At 44.0% G+C, this 18,133-nt stretch overlaps 1 protein-coding gene across 2 annotated transcripts; it reads left to right on the top strand.

Annotated features, from left to right (window-relative positions):
- The first annotated feature begins 14,798 nt into the window (after positions 1-14,798).
- LOC103635163 (hydroxyethylthiazole kinase-like) lies at positions 14,799-18,133 on the top strand. Of its 2 annotated transcripts, NM_001397154.1 has the most exon segments (3): positions 14,799-15,351; positions 17,124-17,551; positions 17,747-18,133. In NM_001397154.1, coding segments are annotated over 2 exon segments (843 nt in total). In that variant the 5' UTR covers positions 14,799-14,901; the 3' UTR covers positions 17,517-17,551; positions 17,747-18,133.

The raw sequence follows: 18,133 nt of genomic DNA, 5'->3' as shown, positions 1-18,133 counted from the left end.
TTGTATTGCTACGACTAGAGCGAGGTCACGAGTCATCTGAAGAGCAAGTTGGTACCTGGAATCTGAAGTGCCAGGCAAGTTGTGCCCTTGATCACTTCTTTTTACCCAGCCATGTTCTGATTAATCATAATGATCTGCATAGGTTAATTTTGATGGGACCCAATAGGTTACCCTAGTTTGTCTATCTTTATACCTTGTTTACCACTGAACTTTTGGGTAGTACTTGCTAGTGCTTTATGTGGTTTTGGGTATGAAGATACATTATTCATGATCACACTTTTATTATCTGTTTATTATTACTGTTCATGATAAGATCATTATGGTAATTGGAACATGGAGAACCACCCAGGAAAACAGTGCTACCACAAGGGTTTAATGGGACGCCCTTGGCCGATTAATTAGGAAAGCTAGTGGAAGACTACCTTACCCGAAAGGGGCAAGGGCAGTAGGGGAGTGGTCAGTGTAGGGAGGCCCTCGGGAGGATTTTGCTGCGATGGCGGTCCTGCAAGGGATTCCTGCATTGGAGCTTCCTATAAACTGTAGCGGGTTTTTTGAAGCTAGTGGAACTTTGTAAAGGCCTCGTAGTGTTACCTTGCCTCGCCTCCTCGGTAGAGGTGTATGGGAAGTCGCGATCCCTTGGCAGATCGGTAACATGACTTGTGGGTAAAGATGTGCAACCTCTGCAGAGTGTAAAACTGGTATACTAGCCGTGCTCACGGTCATGAGCAGCTCGGACACTCACATGATTAATCTATGGAACTTAAATTTAATTTGTCATATGCATTGCATCGCAGGTGATGTTGTTACTTCTGTTCTACTATTTAATTGGGTTGGTATTTACTCATACTTAGTAATTGCTAATAAAATTTTGACCAACTTTAAAAACAATGCTCAGCTCTAACCATCCTCTTTGGTAAGCCTTACACTTCACGTGAGCTCCCACCTTTGGCGAGTTCATGCACATTATTCCTCACAACTTGTTGAGCGATGAACGTATGTGAGCTCACTCTTGCTGTCTCACCCCCCCCCCCCACAGGTCAAGAGCAAGTACTGCAGGATGAGGCGCATGGAGGATGCTGCGATGTGTTCGTGAGAGGTCTAGGCCGTCGTCTCCCAGTCAACTTTGGGTTGCTGGATCGTTTCCTCATATGATGTAATTATTTAATTATTTTGTATAGAACTCCTGTTATATAGTAAAGATGTGACATTCGATCATGTGCCACTATGCATCATATGTGTGAGACTTGGTCCCAGCACACCTGGTGTTTATGTTCGCGCCCGGGCTTTGGACCCCTAAAACCCGGGTGTGACAGAGGTATTCTTCGTGGTCTTGCGTGCACTGGAACAAAGATTGTGTAATAACCGGCTTCGTCTGAAACCCTTGGAAACTGGTGATCAGCTTGTCCTTCAGCTTCTGCCATGATGTGATTGTTCCTGGCCGAAGAGAGGAGTACCAAGTTTGTGCAACATTCTTGACTACCATGACGAAGGATTTCGCCATGACTGCGGTATTGCCCCATACGAAGATATGGTTGCTTCGTAGCTCATCAGAAACTACTTCGGATCTGAGTGCCCATCATACATGGGGAGCTGGGGTGGCTTGTATGATGGGGGCCATGGGGTAGCCTGCAGTTCTGCTGACAGAGCAGAAGCATCATCAAAAGCAAAATTTCCATGATGGAAATCATCATACCACTCATCATCATCATAGGAATTGTCCTGACGAAGCTCTCCGCGTTGAGGTCATCGGTCCTAGTCATCTTGAGTGAGATGACGCATTTCCTCAGCAACTTCATCGATCTTCTTCTGTAGATCGGAGAGGAGAAGCATCTTCTCCTTCTTTCTCTGAACCTATTGATGGATGGCTTTGAGGTCTCTTATTTCTTGGTCTAGCTCCTCCTCTTGAGGCGTTGGACTTGTAGCCTTCCTTTTTTGAGTTCTGGCTTTACGCAGTGTTTCCTGGTTGACGTCCAGTGGCTGCAGTGCATCCCCTAGCCCTTAAGAAGTTTTCTTCGGTGGCATGCGAAGGTCACGGCTTGCCAAAGGTGGTCGAATGAGTTCACCGGAGGTGGGCGCCAATGTTGGGGACTTGTTCTCAAATGCTATGAGTTAAGAACAAGGTAACACAAAATGTTAATAAATAAAGACCTTTGTCTTCGAAGCATTATCTCCCTTGGGATATAATGATCTTCAAACGAAAGTTATGAAGGTCGTACCTTCAAAATCTCAGTACATAATAATGAAAGTAGAAGCATATCAAATATGAAAGACAACATGAATAATCATATGACATCATTAGTATATTTTTATTATATCATCATGAATAAATATGAACAATATCGAACTACATTTATACCTTCGGCTTGACAGAAGGTAAAAATCCAGGTTTGACGTGCGAGTGAATACAAGTCAGCGTGAACAGTACGGTGCTACTGTTCATCTATTTATAGGCACATGACGTAGCCTGTGTAAAATTACATCCATGCCCTTGACATTTACTATTGACTTAGGGATAATCTATCGAGGACTAGACAACCTTTTCCCCTTTAAGTCGGTTTCATTTTCCACCGCTAAGCTGAAGCTTCTCTACGCGTAGCTTCGGAACTGGTTCAACCTTCTCCCAGACCATGTTTTTCATATCGTGTACAACTTCATTCCGAGGCCGAAGGTCCCTGTGAACGCATTATACTTGGAAAACATGTTAGTTGTGTTTTTGAGGACCTTCGGAAGACGAAGGCCCCCAACAGTTATAATCACATCAGTATTAACTTTGACTCTTGTGAAGAGTTGAAGTTCAAAACAATGGGTTTGAATTTGAATTGAATTTGAAGTGAGATCTTTGAAATAGAAAGCAAATTTTAGAATTTGAGAAAAGAGGAAAAAGAAGATATTATGTGAGTAAAAATAAGTATAAATATATATATATATATATAATAATAAAATATATTATTTATATACTAGGATTTGAATGTGTACATTTGATTCAAAGGAGAAACTCATATTCAAATTCAAATTTGGATTCAAAATAATTATGGATAAAGAAAAAACAGAAAACAAAAGCAAAAGAAAAAGAAGAAAATCCTACCTGGGCCGCAAAACCCGTTTTCGGCCCACTAAATCTTTCCCCCGCGCAGCCCAGTTATTCCATCTCGCTCACGCAGCCACGCGCCGACATACGGGGCCCACCTGTCAGCCTCATACCTCCTAAGGCGTGGAAAGCTTTTCACGGACGGGATTGGCCCACCAGGCCAGGTTGTGCCCGCGTGGGTCGTTGCTTTCACTGCGACACAGGCCCGCTTGTCGGTTTCCTAGCTCCTCAAGGTTTCGCTGGCACGTGGGGTTCGTTTGTCAGCTCCACCTTCAACGGAATCGCGCGCATGGCAGGCGTCGCGACCGCACCTCACGCAAAATCCGAGCGATGACTCCAACAGACCCCGTGTAACCACCGTTCGCGGCCTCAGCTATAAGAATCGAGCGCCGTAGCTCTAGACCTGCATTGCGCGCACTGCTGCACCACCCCGAATCCCATCGTCAAGCTCGGAGGGAGAGAAAGGAGTCGCCACAAGGGCAACTCGGCTACACCGTCGCTAGGACCCTGATCCCAGATCGAGGTGCTTCGCCAACACTCGGGGAGTGTGTGCGCGAATCCTCCAAGCCGTGGAATCAAGCTGGGCGCAGGCAATTGCTCGTCGTCGTCGTGCTCCACTGTGACCCGCCTAACAACGTGGACCGAGGCTCCCACACCATTATCTCCGGTGAGAAACCCCTCGACTGCCTCGCCTTATTCCTATCTACGCGTAGCACGTTTTGGGGGAGGGGATTACCATCTGAAGCGATGGATTGGCTCGGCGTCGGCGATGCTCCTCCGTGTGGGGAGAGCGCCGCCGCATTGGATCGGCAGGGGAAGATGATTCTCTGGCCGTCCGATCCTGTATGGGCGTGCGAGATGAGATCTCTAGTATACCCTTTCGGCATGGTAGTCCCAACTGTCCGATTAGGATCGAGCGTTTGTAAACCAATCTAGGCACTTTAAACGGTGGCTGTTGATCGCCGATCCCACGGTGGTAATTGGGTACCAGTTCGGGTAAGATTAGTTCTAATCTGACCCGTCGAAATGCAATCGGGCGGCTCTGGTCACTCTGTACCCCTTCGCGGGCAGATTTACACTTTGGCCCCTCTGTTTTTATAGAACCAACTCGCGGTCCACTGTGGGAGTAGACTGAGTCTAAGATATTTTTCACGTTAGCCCCTACATTTCCGTTTAATTGAGGCGCAGTCCAGTGAATAAGAAAAACAGATAAACTAAATTAGAAAATGAATTTTTAAAATAAAAACAATTCCTTTAACTTGTTTAATTCATAGAAAATTCATATTTAGTCCAAATTAATCCATTCCCATTCCTATAGTTTTATAATATTATTGTTTATCACCTAGTGTGTCTGTTCTAGCATGAAAATAATATTAAAATTGCTTTCCTAATTAATCTTATACCAAGTACATAAAACCATCGGAAATTCATAACTTTCCCATTTTAACTCCGAATTGAACCGTTCCAGTTGCGTTAGTCTCGTGTAAATATTTACTATGCAATAACAACATTTATTATACCATGTCTCATTATTTTATAATTAGATCTTTATTTAACTTATGTGGGTTAGTCTTGTTAAACTGCTTACCATTATAATCTACTAGAATATGATCTATGGTCAATTTATAGTTTAGATTAAAGTGGAGATAGTTATTTATAGAATAACCTCTCATATGATTTATATTAACCAAATTATAATATAATTTAATATTTTAATCACATAAATCTTCTATAAGATCATAACTCCTTAACCATGACCCCGATCTTAGTAGTTCTTGATCCCCGATCTCGTAGCGACACGTAGATCATTATTATTCAATTTGTTCTTATGTTTGTTGTGATGTTAATTTTGTCTATATCATGTTTGTTTGTATTGCTACGACTAGCGCGATGTTTCGAGGATCTGAAGAATCATCCTGGTAACTGGAATCTCAAGTGCCAGGCAAGTTGTGCCCTTGACCACATTTATTACCCAATAATGTTCTTTATTATCACTATCAATGCATATGTTCAATTTTGATGGGACCCAATAGGTCACCCTAGTCTGTTTGTCTTTTACCTTGTTTACCACTGAATCACTTGGGTAGTTTTGCTATTGCTTTACATGGTTTTGGGTTAGTATTTCATTATATCCATGTTCCAATTATTTTGTTATGTTATTTATGTTCATGTCAAGATCATTAATTTTAATTGAAACATGGAGATTAACATGAGAAACACGTGCCACCACAAGGGTGGAATGGGACACCCTTGGCCGACTAATTAGGAAAGCTAGTGGAAGACTACCTTACCCGAAAGGGGCAAGGGCAGTAGGGGAGTTGCATGCAGGGAGGTTCTCGGGTTGATTTTGCTGCGATGGCAGTCAAACGAGGGATTCTTGCAAGTGCTCTTCCCATAAACTGTAGCGGGTTTTCGGAAGCTAGTGGAACTTGTTTAAGGCCTCGTAGTGTTACCCTGCCTCGCTTCCTTGGTAGAGGTGTATGTGATTCATGACCCCTTGGCAGATTGGTAACATGACTTGTGGATACAGGGTACAACCTCTACAGAGTGTAAAACTGGTATACTAGCTGAGCTCACGGTCAAGAGCAGCTTAGGACTCTCGCATGATTAAATTATAAAACTAAATTCAATTTGTCATATGCATTGCATGGGATTATTTATTAATTTTGTTCTATTATTCTTATTATGGTTTAGTATTTACTCACATTCAGTAATTGCTAATAAAATTTGACCAACTTATTAAAAGCAATGCTCAGCTTTAACCCCTATTGTTGATCAGCCTTACACATCACATGAACTCCCACCTTTGGAGAGTTTATGCACAATATTCCCCACAACTTGTTGAGCGATGAACATGTGTGAGCTCACCCTTGCTGTCTCACACCACCCATAGGAGAAGAATGGGTGGTTCAACAGGAGCCACACAACGAGGAGTTTGATTTGATCTAGGTGGCGTCTCCCAGTTGACTTTCTGGCACCAAGGATGGACTTTAGTTCATTTTATATTTATCTTTTATCCTGTAAGACTTCCACTATGTAATAAGTACTCTGATGATATTATGACATTTATCTCTATACCCTCTGTTATTATATATGTTGTCTTCTTTGGTGCATGTATGAGATGCACCTGGCTTTGTTCCTTAAATCCGGGTGTGACAGCGTGAAGGTGCACGATCCAAATTGGGCTATCTTATTCCCTATCTTCCTCTTATGCCAATGCAGGCAATAATTTTTGGTGAAGACCTCCACAGACGGCTGCCCGCCGTAGGAAGAAACTACCCAGACATACTTCGCAAGCGCCACCACTGCGTTCGACGTCAACTGGTGGACTTGCACCTCAAACCTTCGCAACACCTCCACCACAAATCGATGCATTAGGAGGCAAAGACCGGCAGCGAGAAAGGCCTCAAAAACTATCAACTCGCCCTTAGGCTCGGGGACCTCTTCTGCACCCGGGGCCCGCCCGACACCATTACCAAAGTAACCAAGCCGCTGCATCTCCAGCACGCGGCCCGAGAAAATCCTTGAGGTCCCAAACTCCACTGTGTGGTCGGGCTGCAACTCAACCACCGCCAAGTCACTCAAGGTCTCCTCGAACGACGGCGTGGCTGACGGTGAGCTCGCAACAGACGAGGAAGAAGATATTGCAACGTACCGTCAGCGGCGGCACGCGGTCTACTTGATACGGGCCAGATTTCCAGCGTAGAACGAGCAAGGAGGGCAGGCGAGCAACTGTAAAAAGCTAGGGTTTTTGCAGCGCAAATGTAAGCAAGCAACAGTCTCGACCGAGGCCGGCTTTTTATAGGCGTGATGTGACGCATCAGGAAACCCGCAGTCTAGCAGTAACACGTCCATCAATGGTCACAATTCAAAAACCCTCGCGGGACCACTTCGAGCGAGGGCAGCGTCTTCACCATCTCACAGTGGTCTTCATCACTAGCTGACTTGGTCGAACTGGCCCCTCGGAGGGCAAATGTTGGGGCGAAGGCGAACACGCCACCCTTCGCTCGACGACTTCTACTTCGCGCCGCACGGACGAAGACCGCATCCGTAGGACCCGCCGGACAGACCAAGAGCGCTGCCCATACGGAGGCCTATTCGGTCCCCTTCGCTCCGGCGAGACAAGATGAAGGTCCCACGAAGACCATAGGACATCCTCTCTCATTGCAGGGAGAGGCCCATGTACAATTCGTCCCATGTAGCAGGGCCCCGCGTGAGCAGTGTTGGTTGGGACATGTCTGTAATAAAGTATGTCGTAATGACTCGTTGTAACCTCCCCTCGTGGGAATATTCCGAGGATAAACTAGGTAATCGAGGGTCTAAATGTTTTTTACAAGGACAAGCAGCCCCTCGAGTACCTATAAATACCCCCATACCGTGCCAAAGCGCAGGGAGATCATTATGGCTTTGACACCCCGTGTTAGCATTACAAACTCTTTCCCCCATTTTCCATTGGATCTACCTGTCCTGAAAGGCAGGTCCCAACACCACCCTTCTTCTTGTAGTATCTTTTCTTCTACATCTTCTTCTTCCCTTTCTTGTCTTCGTCCCTATCACTGTCACTTGTATATGGACATTTTGCAATGAAGTGACCGAACTTACCACACCTGTAGCAAACCCTCTTGGAACGGGGTTTGTAGTCCTTCCCCTTCCTTTGCTTGAGGATTTGTCGAAAGCTCTTGATGATAAGAGCCATCTCCTCATTGTCGAGCTTGGAGGCGTCAATTGGGAGTCTACTTGGTGTAGACTCTTCCTTCTTCTCTTCCGTTGTTTTGAATGCAACGGGTTGCGCCTCGGGCGTGGAGGTGACACCTTGCTCCAAGTTGACAATGTGTTTGGAGTCTTTGATCATAAGTTCAAAGCTCACAAACTTGCTAATTACTTCCTCGGGAGACATCTGTTTATATCTAGGATCTCCACGGATTAGTTGCACTTGAGTGGGATTACGAAAAACAAGTGATCTAGGAATAACCTTGACCATTTCATGGTCATCCCACCTGGTGCTTCTGAGGTTACGCACTTGATTGACCATTGTTTTGAGCCGGTTGTACATTTCTTGTGGCTCCTCTCCTTTGTTGAGGACGAATCGACCGAACTCTCCTTTGATCGTCTCGCACTTGGTGATTTTGGTCACCTCGCCCCCTTCATGCGCTGTCTTGAGGACATCCCAAATTTCTTTGGCATTTTTCAACCCTTGCACCTTATTATACTCCTCTCAACACAAGGAGGCGAGGAGTATAGAAGTTGCTTGGGAATTAAAATGCCTTATTTGGGTGGCCTCATCAGAGTCATAATCTTCGTCGCCCACTTGTGGTGCCTGCGCTCCAAACTCAACAATATCCCATATGCTTTCGTGGAGTGAGATTAGATGGTGCCTTATTTTATCACTCCACATACAATAATATTCACCATCAAAATATGGTAGTTTGTCTAGGGGTACCAAAAGTAAAGGGGCGCGTTTTGGAATACGAGGATAGTGTAGAGACATCTTACTATACTTCTTGCGCTCTTGGCGCTTCGAAGTTGTAGACTCGGCGCCGAATGTGGAAGGATGCAGATTCCTCCATGTGCTTGTCCTCGGCCTCCTTTGGCGGAGTCCGTTCATCGTTCTTCCTTCCCGAGCCTTCGGGCTTTTCGCCAGTGACCATCTCCCTCTTGGCGTGTTCTCCCGACATCACTTTGAGTTGTTAGACTATAATGAAGTACCGGGCTCCGATACCAATTAAAATTCACCTAGACGGGGTGAATAGGCGAAACCTGAAAATTATAAACTTTGAACACGCACTTTGTCCGAGGTCAGCACTAGAAATAAATCAGAGTGCGGAAGTTAGTTCTCCTTGCTTAGAGTTGCTCAATCAATTGCGGATAACCTTTAGAGCAAACTCAAATCAATATGAGCAAGGGAACTTTTAGAGAGAGGAAAGAGGGGAAACAAATGAAGTGAAGATCAACACAAATAAACACGGTGATTTGTTTACCGAGGTTCGATTCCAAAGAACCTAGTCCCTGTTGAGGAGGCCACAAAGGTCGGGTCTATTCCAACCCTTTCCCTCTTCTCAATTGGTCACATAGACCGGTCGAGTGCTTCTCCTTAATCACTTGGGTCACTTAGACCCCGCAAGGATCACCACACACTTAGGTGTCTCTTGCTAGCTTTACAAATCACTTAGAAGAATAAGAATGAGAAGGAGAAAGCAATCCAAGCAACAAGAGTAACAAAAGAACAAATGATCCTCTCTCAAGTCTCTAAGCAATTGAGCTGATTTTGGAGCTTGGAGTGGATTGAATGCTTTGATTATGTCTTTGGAGTGTTTGCCTTTGCTCTTGTATTGAATGAGAAGTGTAGGAGGCTTGGACGGCTTGAATGTTGTTGTTTGGGGGTATTTATAGCCCCAACCACTATTCTAGCCGTTGCTGTTGATGGGCACACTGGACAGTCCGGTGGTACACCAGACATGGCACTGTTCACTATCCAGTGCCTACCATGTCAGTAGATCGTTGGGGTTTGGAGTGGTTGAAGTCTTTTGTCCTCTTGTTGCACCGGACAGTCTGGTGCGTTCTGACTTTGCAGGTCTGACTTCTGACGTGCGCACTGTTTACTATTCACCGCAGTCGACTGTTGGCGCAGTTGACCATTGCTCCATTGCCTCACCAGATATGCTCGGTGCACACCGGACAGTCCGGTGAATTATAGTGGAGCGACTCCCAAAGAAACCCGAGAGCGGCTAGTTCGAGGGGTGCTCGTCCTGGGCACCGGACAGTGTCCGGTGCACCACTGGTAGCACCTCTAATTATCTTTTGCTCCAAACTTTGTAGAGTCCCCAACTTATATTCTTTGTTGGTTTATGTTGAACTTTATGCACCTGAGATAAATGACAACTAGGCAAACTAGTTAGTCCATGTGGTTTGTGATGGATGTCAAACACTAAAATCGCTTATAGGAAATGATTAAGCTCATTTCCCTTTCATTTCCTTTGTCATCACTTGAGCTAGGATTGAGGATTGTTGTGACATGTCTATGGTGGAGCCTTCCTCCGAAGCCCCTAGTCATCTTTGAGTATCTGTAGGCCTCTTCCCTTCTCTGCCGAACACATTATCGGCCCTGATGTATTCGTCCATCTTATGGAGGAGCTTTTCCAAGGTTTGTGGTGACTTCCTGGCAAAATACTGTGTCGTTGGTCCTGGTCAGAGCCCCTTGATCATAGCTTCGATGACAATCTCGTTTGGCACCATTGGCGCCTGAGCCCTAAGACGCAAAAAACCTTCGGACATACGCCTGCAGGTATTCCTCATGGTCTTGTGTGCACTAGAACAGAGCTTGGGCAGTTACTGGCTTCGTTTGGAAACCCTGAAAGCTGGTTACCAGCATATCCTTCAGCTTTTACCATGATGTGATCGTTCCCGGGAGAAGGGAAGAATACCACGTCTGAGCCACACTCCTGACTACCATAACGAAGGAATTCGCCATGACAGCCGTGTTGCCACCATATGAAGATATGGTTTCTTGGTAACTCATAAGAAATTGCTTCGGATTAGAATGCCCATCGTACATGGGAAGTTGTGGTGGCTTGTAGGATGGTGGCCATGGGGTAGCCTGTAATTCTGCTGCTAGAGGAGAAGCATCATCAAAAGCAAAGTTACCATGATGAAAGTCATCATACCATTCATCATCATTGATTGGACTTTCTTGACGAAGCTCTCTATGTTGAGGCCTTCGTCCTTGGTCATCTTGTGTGATATGACGCATTTCTTCAGCAGCTTCGTCGATCTTCCTCTGAAGGTCAGCTAGCCGAAGCATCTTCTCTCTCTTTCTCTGCACTTTTTGGTGTATGGCTTCCAAGTCTCTGATTTCTTGGTCTAGCTCCTCCTCCTGCGGCGTTGGGTTGGTAGCCTTCCTTTTCTGGCTTTGGGCTTTTCTCAAAGAGAGAGTCTCTTGGTTGGTGTCTAGTGGATGAAGGGCTGCCCCTGGCGCTATTGCTTTCTTTGGCGGCATGATGAAGGTGAATGCTTGTCGAAGGTGGTCGTTCGAGTTTGCCTCACGGTGGGCACCAATGTTGATCACTTGTTCTCAAATGCTGTGAATCAAGAACAAGGCAACACAATTGTTAAAGGTCAAGGACCTTCGTCCTCCGAAGTATTATCTTCTCTCGGATATAATAATCTTCAGACGAAGGTCATGAAGGACATGTGTTCACGATTCATAAGAATTAGAATACATAAAGACAATGAATGTAATCTATTTGCTCATACACATATGTATTTCATAATACGTACATGGGCATTAACAGAATTTATGTTACATTGATACATTCGGCTTGTTCGAATGTGTTGATGTGAGAGCAATTACAATTCAGCGTGAACATTATGATGATATTGTTCATCTATTTATAGGCACGGGACGCAGCCCGGGTAAAAATACATTTATGACCTTAACATTTGTTCATAACTGTAATATAAATCATTAGGGACTAGCTAGTCTTTTCCTCTTCAGCTCATCATGTTTGGTCTTCATCGTCATTTTAAGTCGAAGCTGTTATTCTTCGGCTATAGGTTCGGCGTTCATTGTTACCCTCGGGCTATATCTTCGTCTTGAAGACCTTCTACAGAGGGGAAGACTTCCATCACGAACCGAAGCTCCCTGTAATAATCAATATTATGCTAGAAATAAATTGTTAGTCCTGTTTTTGAGGACCTTCGGAAGAGGAAGGCCCCCAACACTATCAGAATTGAACTCTCTGCCCAAAAAATGATTAATGAGCAACAAAATGCCTTTATCAAAGGGAGAAATATTATGAATGGAGTTATGATTCTTCATGAAATTCTCCATGAAACTAAATGTAAAAAATAAGTTGGGATTATTCTGAAATTGGATTTTGAAAAGGCTTATGATAAGGTGAATTAGGAGTTGATGTTCAATTGTTTTCAGAAAAGAGGATTCTGTGACAAATGGTTATCTTGGATGCATATGGTGGTAAAAGGAGGATGTGTGAGGGTCAAAATCAATAAGCTTTTGGGTAGTTATATCAAAAGTTTTAAAGGGGTCAGGCAAGGTGACCCTCTATCCCCAATTCTTTTTAATTTAGTGACTGACAGTTTAGCTAGAATGCTAGCTAAAGCTCAAGAAAATGATGTGAATAATGGTTTGAGAGATTGCATTACCCCTACTGGTGTTGCTATATTGCAATATGCTGATGACACAATTATTTGCTTGAAGAATGACTTGGAAAAAGCTAGACACTGAAGGTGCTTCTGTGGTTATATGAGATGATATCTGGTCTTAAGATTAATTACATGAAGAGTGAAATCTTTGTTATTAAAGGGGATGTGGAAATTTCTACCCAATATGCTGAGTTGTTTAACTGTCAGATTGAGTGTTTCCCAATGAGATACCTAGGTGTTCCTGTTAGTCCTGGTAAACTCCATGTTAAGGACTGGATTTATTTGGAAGAAAAGATAGACAAAAGACTTGAGGCCTAGAAGGGCAGTTCTTTATCCATTGTTGGTAGAGTTACTCTCATCAACTCGTGTCTAACTAATTCTCCTATCTATCACATGTCAATGTACTTGCTCCCTAAGACCTCTATTAGAAAAATAGATATTAAAAGAAGGAAATTCTTGTGGCAAAGTGGAGGGGATAAAAAGAAATACCACCTTGTTAAATGGGAAAAAAATTGTGTGGACAAAAAAGAGGAGGTCTTGGGATTAAGAATTTGAGAATTCTTAATATCAGCTTGATGTGTAAATGGTGGTGGTATTTAGAAAAGTAAAATGGTGTCTAGAAAGATATTATTTGGAACAAGTATATGAGTAACACCAATGCGCATAATGTCCAGTAGAATATTAATGATTCCCCTGTCTGGAAATTTTTTTACAACTTAAACAATTTTATCTCTCGGGTAGATGCATTTCTATTAAATCTGGAGATAAAAACAAGATTTTGGGAGGATGCATGGTGATTTGATAAAGCTCTTAGTGATTTGAATATTTGCCTTTATGACATTTGTGATGACAAAGGAATCATGGTAAAAAAAGGCGAAGGAAAAACATTGGAATCTATCTTTTAGAAGGTGGCTCCACGGAGCCCCTAGGATTATGTGGGATTATATCTGTGCTATGGCTGAGAAATTTATTTTTCAGGATCAACCTAATATCATTTCAAGTGGGGTCCCAAAAAACAGTTCACTGTGAAATCTATGTATAATGCTCTATTAAATACTGATCAGGGCCTTGGTATGGGTCATATTTGGAAGAGTAGATTACGTCCTAAGATTAAGATTTTCATGTGGTTATTGGAAAATAAAGTGATTCTTACCATAGACAACCTGGTTAAACGTAAGTGGATTGGAGATACAACTTGCAGTTTTTGTAGTTTTACCAAAGACAACCTGGTTAAACGTAAGTGTTCGCTAAAGCTATGTGGGGAAGTGTTGCAAATTGCTTTAATACCTCTCTGGTGCCTAGTAACATTGAACAGTGTTGGATTTGGCTCATGTATATTGCGTCTCTGATCGAAGATATCCATGTGATAGGTGTGGCTGTTATTTGTTGGGCCATATGGAAAGCTCCTAATAATACATGTTTTGAGAATGTTTTGATCAGATCTCGTAGAGATATTGTGTGTCATTCTTGTGCGCTTCTAACCTACTTGGCAGGTTTGAGCAAGAGGGAGTTCCAAGATTTAATCCAGGAAGGGGCGAAGTTGCTGGTCCGTGCTGCCAGCGTCAAGCTGGGCGATCGTGATAATGGACATAATAAGGAAGGGGAGGAAGATGTGTCGCCACAGAAGATTAAGGATATGTTTGGTTCGCTGGCTAACTTGCCATATTTTGCCTAACTTTTCTGTTTAAGGTTAGTTCTTCCATTCAAACGACTAACCTTAGACAATGTGTGTTACAGTTAGCCACGAACCAAACAGGTCTTAAAACCGAAGTGTGTTGGCGCGGTGGCTGGACGTTGTTGTGTGCCTGATTTCTTTTCTGCAGTTCTCTCTGAATGTAATAATTCCATCTGGGAGGCTGTTATTGTTGCCTTTGGTTGTCATTGTTTTCTGTCACTGTCTTTCGCCAATTATGGTGGCGTGGCACTAGGGGTGGAAACGAGCCGAGCCGAGCTCGGCTCGCTGCGGCTCGCTCATGCAATGAGCCGAGCTCGGCTCGGCTCGCCCATCTGGCGAGCTCGGAAAAGCGACTCGGCTTGCTTTGGGCTCGCGAGCCGGCTCGCCAAGCCAACGAGCCTAGCTATAAACGTAAATCTGCTTTCTAAATTATAATATAAAGTCTTAAAAATATTTTAAATAACATATTTTAAATTAGTAAAATAGATATATCACTAATATAATATAAAAATAGATTATTTTTGCATAATAATCTCAAATAACATAAATTATTGTCTACTCGGTACTAATATTATATGCTAATTAAGATTTTATATAACAAATTATTATTGGGTGGAGCTACGAGCCAGCTCGCGAGCTGCACCGAGCCGAGCCGAGCTGGCTCGCTCTTTTCACGAGCCACAAAAACAAGCTCGACTCGGACTCGTTACGAGTGTCGAGCTGGTCCGAGCCGAGCTGCTGCGAGCCCGAGTCAGCTCGTCGAGTTCCAACTTTTTTTTTCAGCACCTAAAGTGTGATGTCGTGTCGTGGCTCGTTAAAACATGTGGTCTCACCTGTTGTATATCTATTGCTCTGCTAATAGAAATGGAGCGCCTTAAAATAAATCTCCTGCTGCAGGGTAATTTCCACCTTCCCGAAAGCCAAAGAGGAAAAAGGAATTGCGCCTCCCGCTACGCTATTACCGCCGGCGGCCGCTGCCATGGACGTTGGCGCGAAGGAGGAGGAGATGGGTCAAGTGTGGTGGGGCCACCGCGCGTGGTCCCTCCTCTCCGCTGTTCGTGCACGGGCGCCGCTAGTGCAGTGCATCACCAACCTCGTCTCAATGGACATCGCCGCCAACGTGCTCCTCGCCGCGGGCGCCTCCCCGGCTATGGTCCACTCCCTCCGCGAGGTGCCCGACTTTACCCCGCGCTGCGACGCCGTGTATGTCAACGTCGGCACGCTCTCGGAGGACTGGCTCCCCTCCATGCGCGCCGCCGCCTCCGCCGGCCGCCCCTGGGTGCTCGACCCCGTCGCCGCCGCCGCCTCCGGGTTCCGGATGAAAGCCTGCCTCGAGCTTCTGTCGCTCTGCCCAGCAGTCGTCAGGGGGAACGCCTCTGAAATTCTCGCGCTCGCTTCCCGCTCAACCGCCGCCTCTTCCAATTTCAAGGTACTTCTCTATCTTATCCCCGTCATTCTTATGTTCTTTCTTCAGTAATTCCAATGCAATCAAGGATAAAAGAAAGACTAACAAGACTATGGATTTGTTATGGATCGCACTGCCTAGGTTCACTAGATTTAACTGAATTAAGGTAAATAAATGGAAATCTCGCGTCCTCACAAACTGCAACTTTTAAATTTTAAACCTGTATACACCTTTGGTACTACATTATTCTATTGACTGATATGATATTATGATTCACATTTCACATGCTCCTAACTCAAACCCAAGCAAGGAATACAAATCCTAACTGAGCTAGATGTAGCCTAGAGCAAGATTTAAAATATGAGGCCCTTATATATATGTCGTTAATAAACACTCAAACATGCATAAAAACATTCATATCAAACACAAAAATATATAATATATGGTTATCTTCAACATGTCTTGATACAAAGTCATTCAATCAAGTAATGAACTCACGATCTGGCGCGGGCTTGCTGTGGCTGCATTGAGATGCAGTCGCACAGAGCATCGTAAACTTGCGCGATGATGGCAGGTGGCGACAGGAACAGGACAGGTGCTAGCCAGTCGGCAGCCACCATGAAGACGAAGGTGCACTGCGTGGGCCAAAACACAAAAATAATGTGTGCCTGTGTGGACTAGATAACCGCATGCTCGCCCTGCCCCAGGACCGGAACTGACTGTTTGATTGGTTTATCTCAAGTGACCCAGCCTAGGACTGTTAGGACTAAATACCCATAAGTTAACTGAAAAAACGGAAAACAAGAAATTACACTCTAATGTTGTCACCATGTTCTGATAATTTAAATGTAAAACACTGCATAATGTTTTTCTCCTCTGCTACGTTTCTATTATCTGATTTTCCATTCCCCTTAACCATGGTTTTTAAAGCGGTATGACGAGACAAAGCGTTGGACCGCCGTCTGGACGCCTAGGTGACGCCTAGGCGAGGTAGGCGCCCAAGGCGGCTAGACGTTGGACCACCGCCTGGACGCCTAGGTGTCACCTAGGTAACGCCTTTAAAACAGTGCCCTTTACTCTTCACAGTTCTCCATGGCCTATGACAAGCATGTCTGCTTGTTAGTCTTCCGGGTATTATGGCTAGTTTGAGTACGATTTTATCTTCATCATTGCCAAATTATACCCTTTTACAACTCCAGGAATACCTAAGCGCCTTCTCTCCGTACTGTTCAGATTAGGGCTAGTTTAGGAACTTCATTTTTCCAAGGGATTCCTATTTTCCTAAGGTCCCGTTTGTTTCCTTTCATTTGAGGAATTGGAATCTTACTAATGGAATAGACTATTTTTTTAGAATGTGACATTCTACCACTTTCCAAAGTTATCATACAAGACTATCTCAAATTCATGAGATGAGAGATGGAAATTGATTCTATAGATTTACATACTATTTTCCCGATGTACAACTTATAGCACACTCTTATACTTGCTTCGCTATAACATAAATGTAGTATATAACTATCTCTCTCATATGATTTAGGATAATATACAAATATATTACATATATAAATATATGAACTTAATTAGTTTTGTCCAAAGTATAATTATTAAAATGGAATTCAATTCCAACGAAATAAACGGGGCCTAAGGGAAAATGAACTAATTTCTTTTGGAAAAATGTAAATCCTTGGGAAAATGGGGTTCCCAAACTAGACCTTAGCAACAAAAACACACCAGTAATATTACGTATTCCATTCACATCTTACTGCCACGGGAATCAACTTCTGATCAAATTGCAGGGTGTGGACAGTTCACATTGCTCTGTTGATGCTATTGAAGCTGCAAAAGCGTTGGCACTGTCCAGCAGTGCTGTTGTCGCGGTATCTGGAGCTGTTGATTTCGTCACTGATGGGAAGCAGGTTATCAGCGTGAGCAACGGTGTGCCCATGATGCAGAAGATCACCGCAACAGGGTGCGCTGTGACTGCTCTTATTGCTGCATTTGTTGCCATGGAACCTTCTGATGCCATAGTTGCAGCGGCATGCGCTCTTGCCATCTTTGGTCTGGTGGGAGAGATTGGGATGGAGTCAGCCAAGGGGCCTGCCTCTCTTAGGATGCACCTCATCGACGCTCTCTACTGCCTCAATGAAGAAACAGTCACTTCTCGGGTTAGGATTTCCTTGCGACCATGATGCGCGGACGCATGCCATGGCTACTGTTTTTTCAGGTAAATATGGAGTTTCGAATAATAGGAAGGCTGAGTTCATTTTCTGAAATGTCTTGATAACCATGAAAATCATAGACACTCCTTTAACCTTCACGACTGTACGAAATACCTAGATGTGATGCCCAAGTTGTGCCTGAATTGTCAGCTGTACATATTTAATACAGTAAAATGGGGAACCTTGTTTCTTTTTTTCAGTCCAAGCTGAAGACATGGAGGCACGATGGAATAATGCACGTAGCTGGATTTGTGTTATATGATTATAATCATATGGTGCCATGGAAACATAGAGGCACGTTGAGATGCTAAAGCCATGCAGACACTAGACACAACTGACACCTTATGATGATAAATAGCAGTAGTAAATAGAACAAATGTGATTCACTTGACGCCCAACATTTGTTCTTTATCAGTCCAAGTTGGAGACATGGAGTCTCCTTGTCACGATAAAGAGTGGTAGCCAATAGAGGAAATACGATTTAACTGTCACTATCAATTGCAAGTTTTGTAATGAGGTCCTGAGCCTCAGAATCATAGGTGTATGAATCAGAAATCTCAGTAATCCACTTTGGATTGCATGATGAT

The sequence above is a fragment of the Zea mays genome, chromosome 8, assembly GCF_902167145.1.
Source record: "Zea mays cultivar B73 chromosome 8, Zm-B73-REFERENCE-NAM-5.0, whole genome shotgun sequence".
Lineage (NCBI taxonomy): Eukaryota > Viridiplantae > Streptophyta > Magnoliopsida > Poales > Poaceae > Zea > Zea mays.
This window is presented reverse-complemented; position numbering and strand designations above follow the sequence as displayed.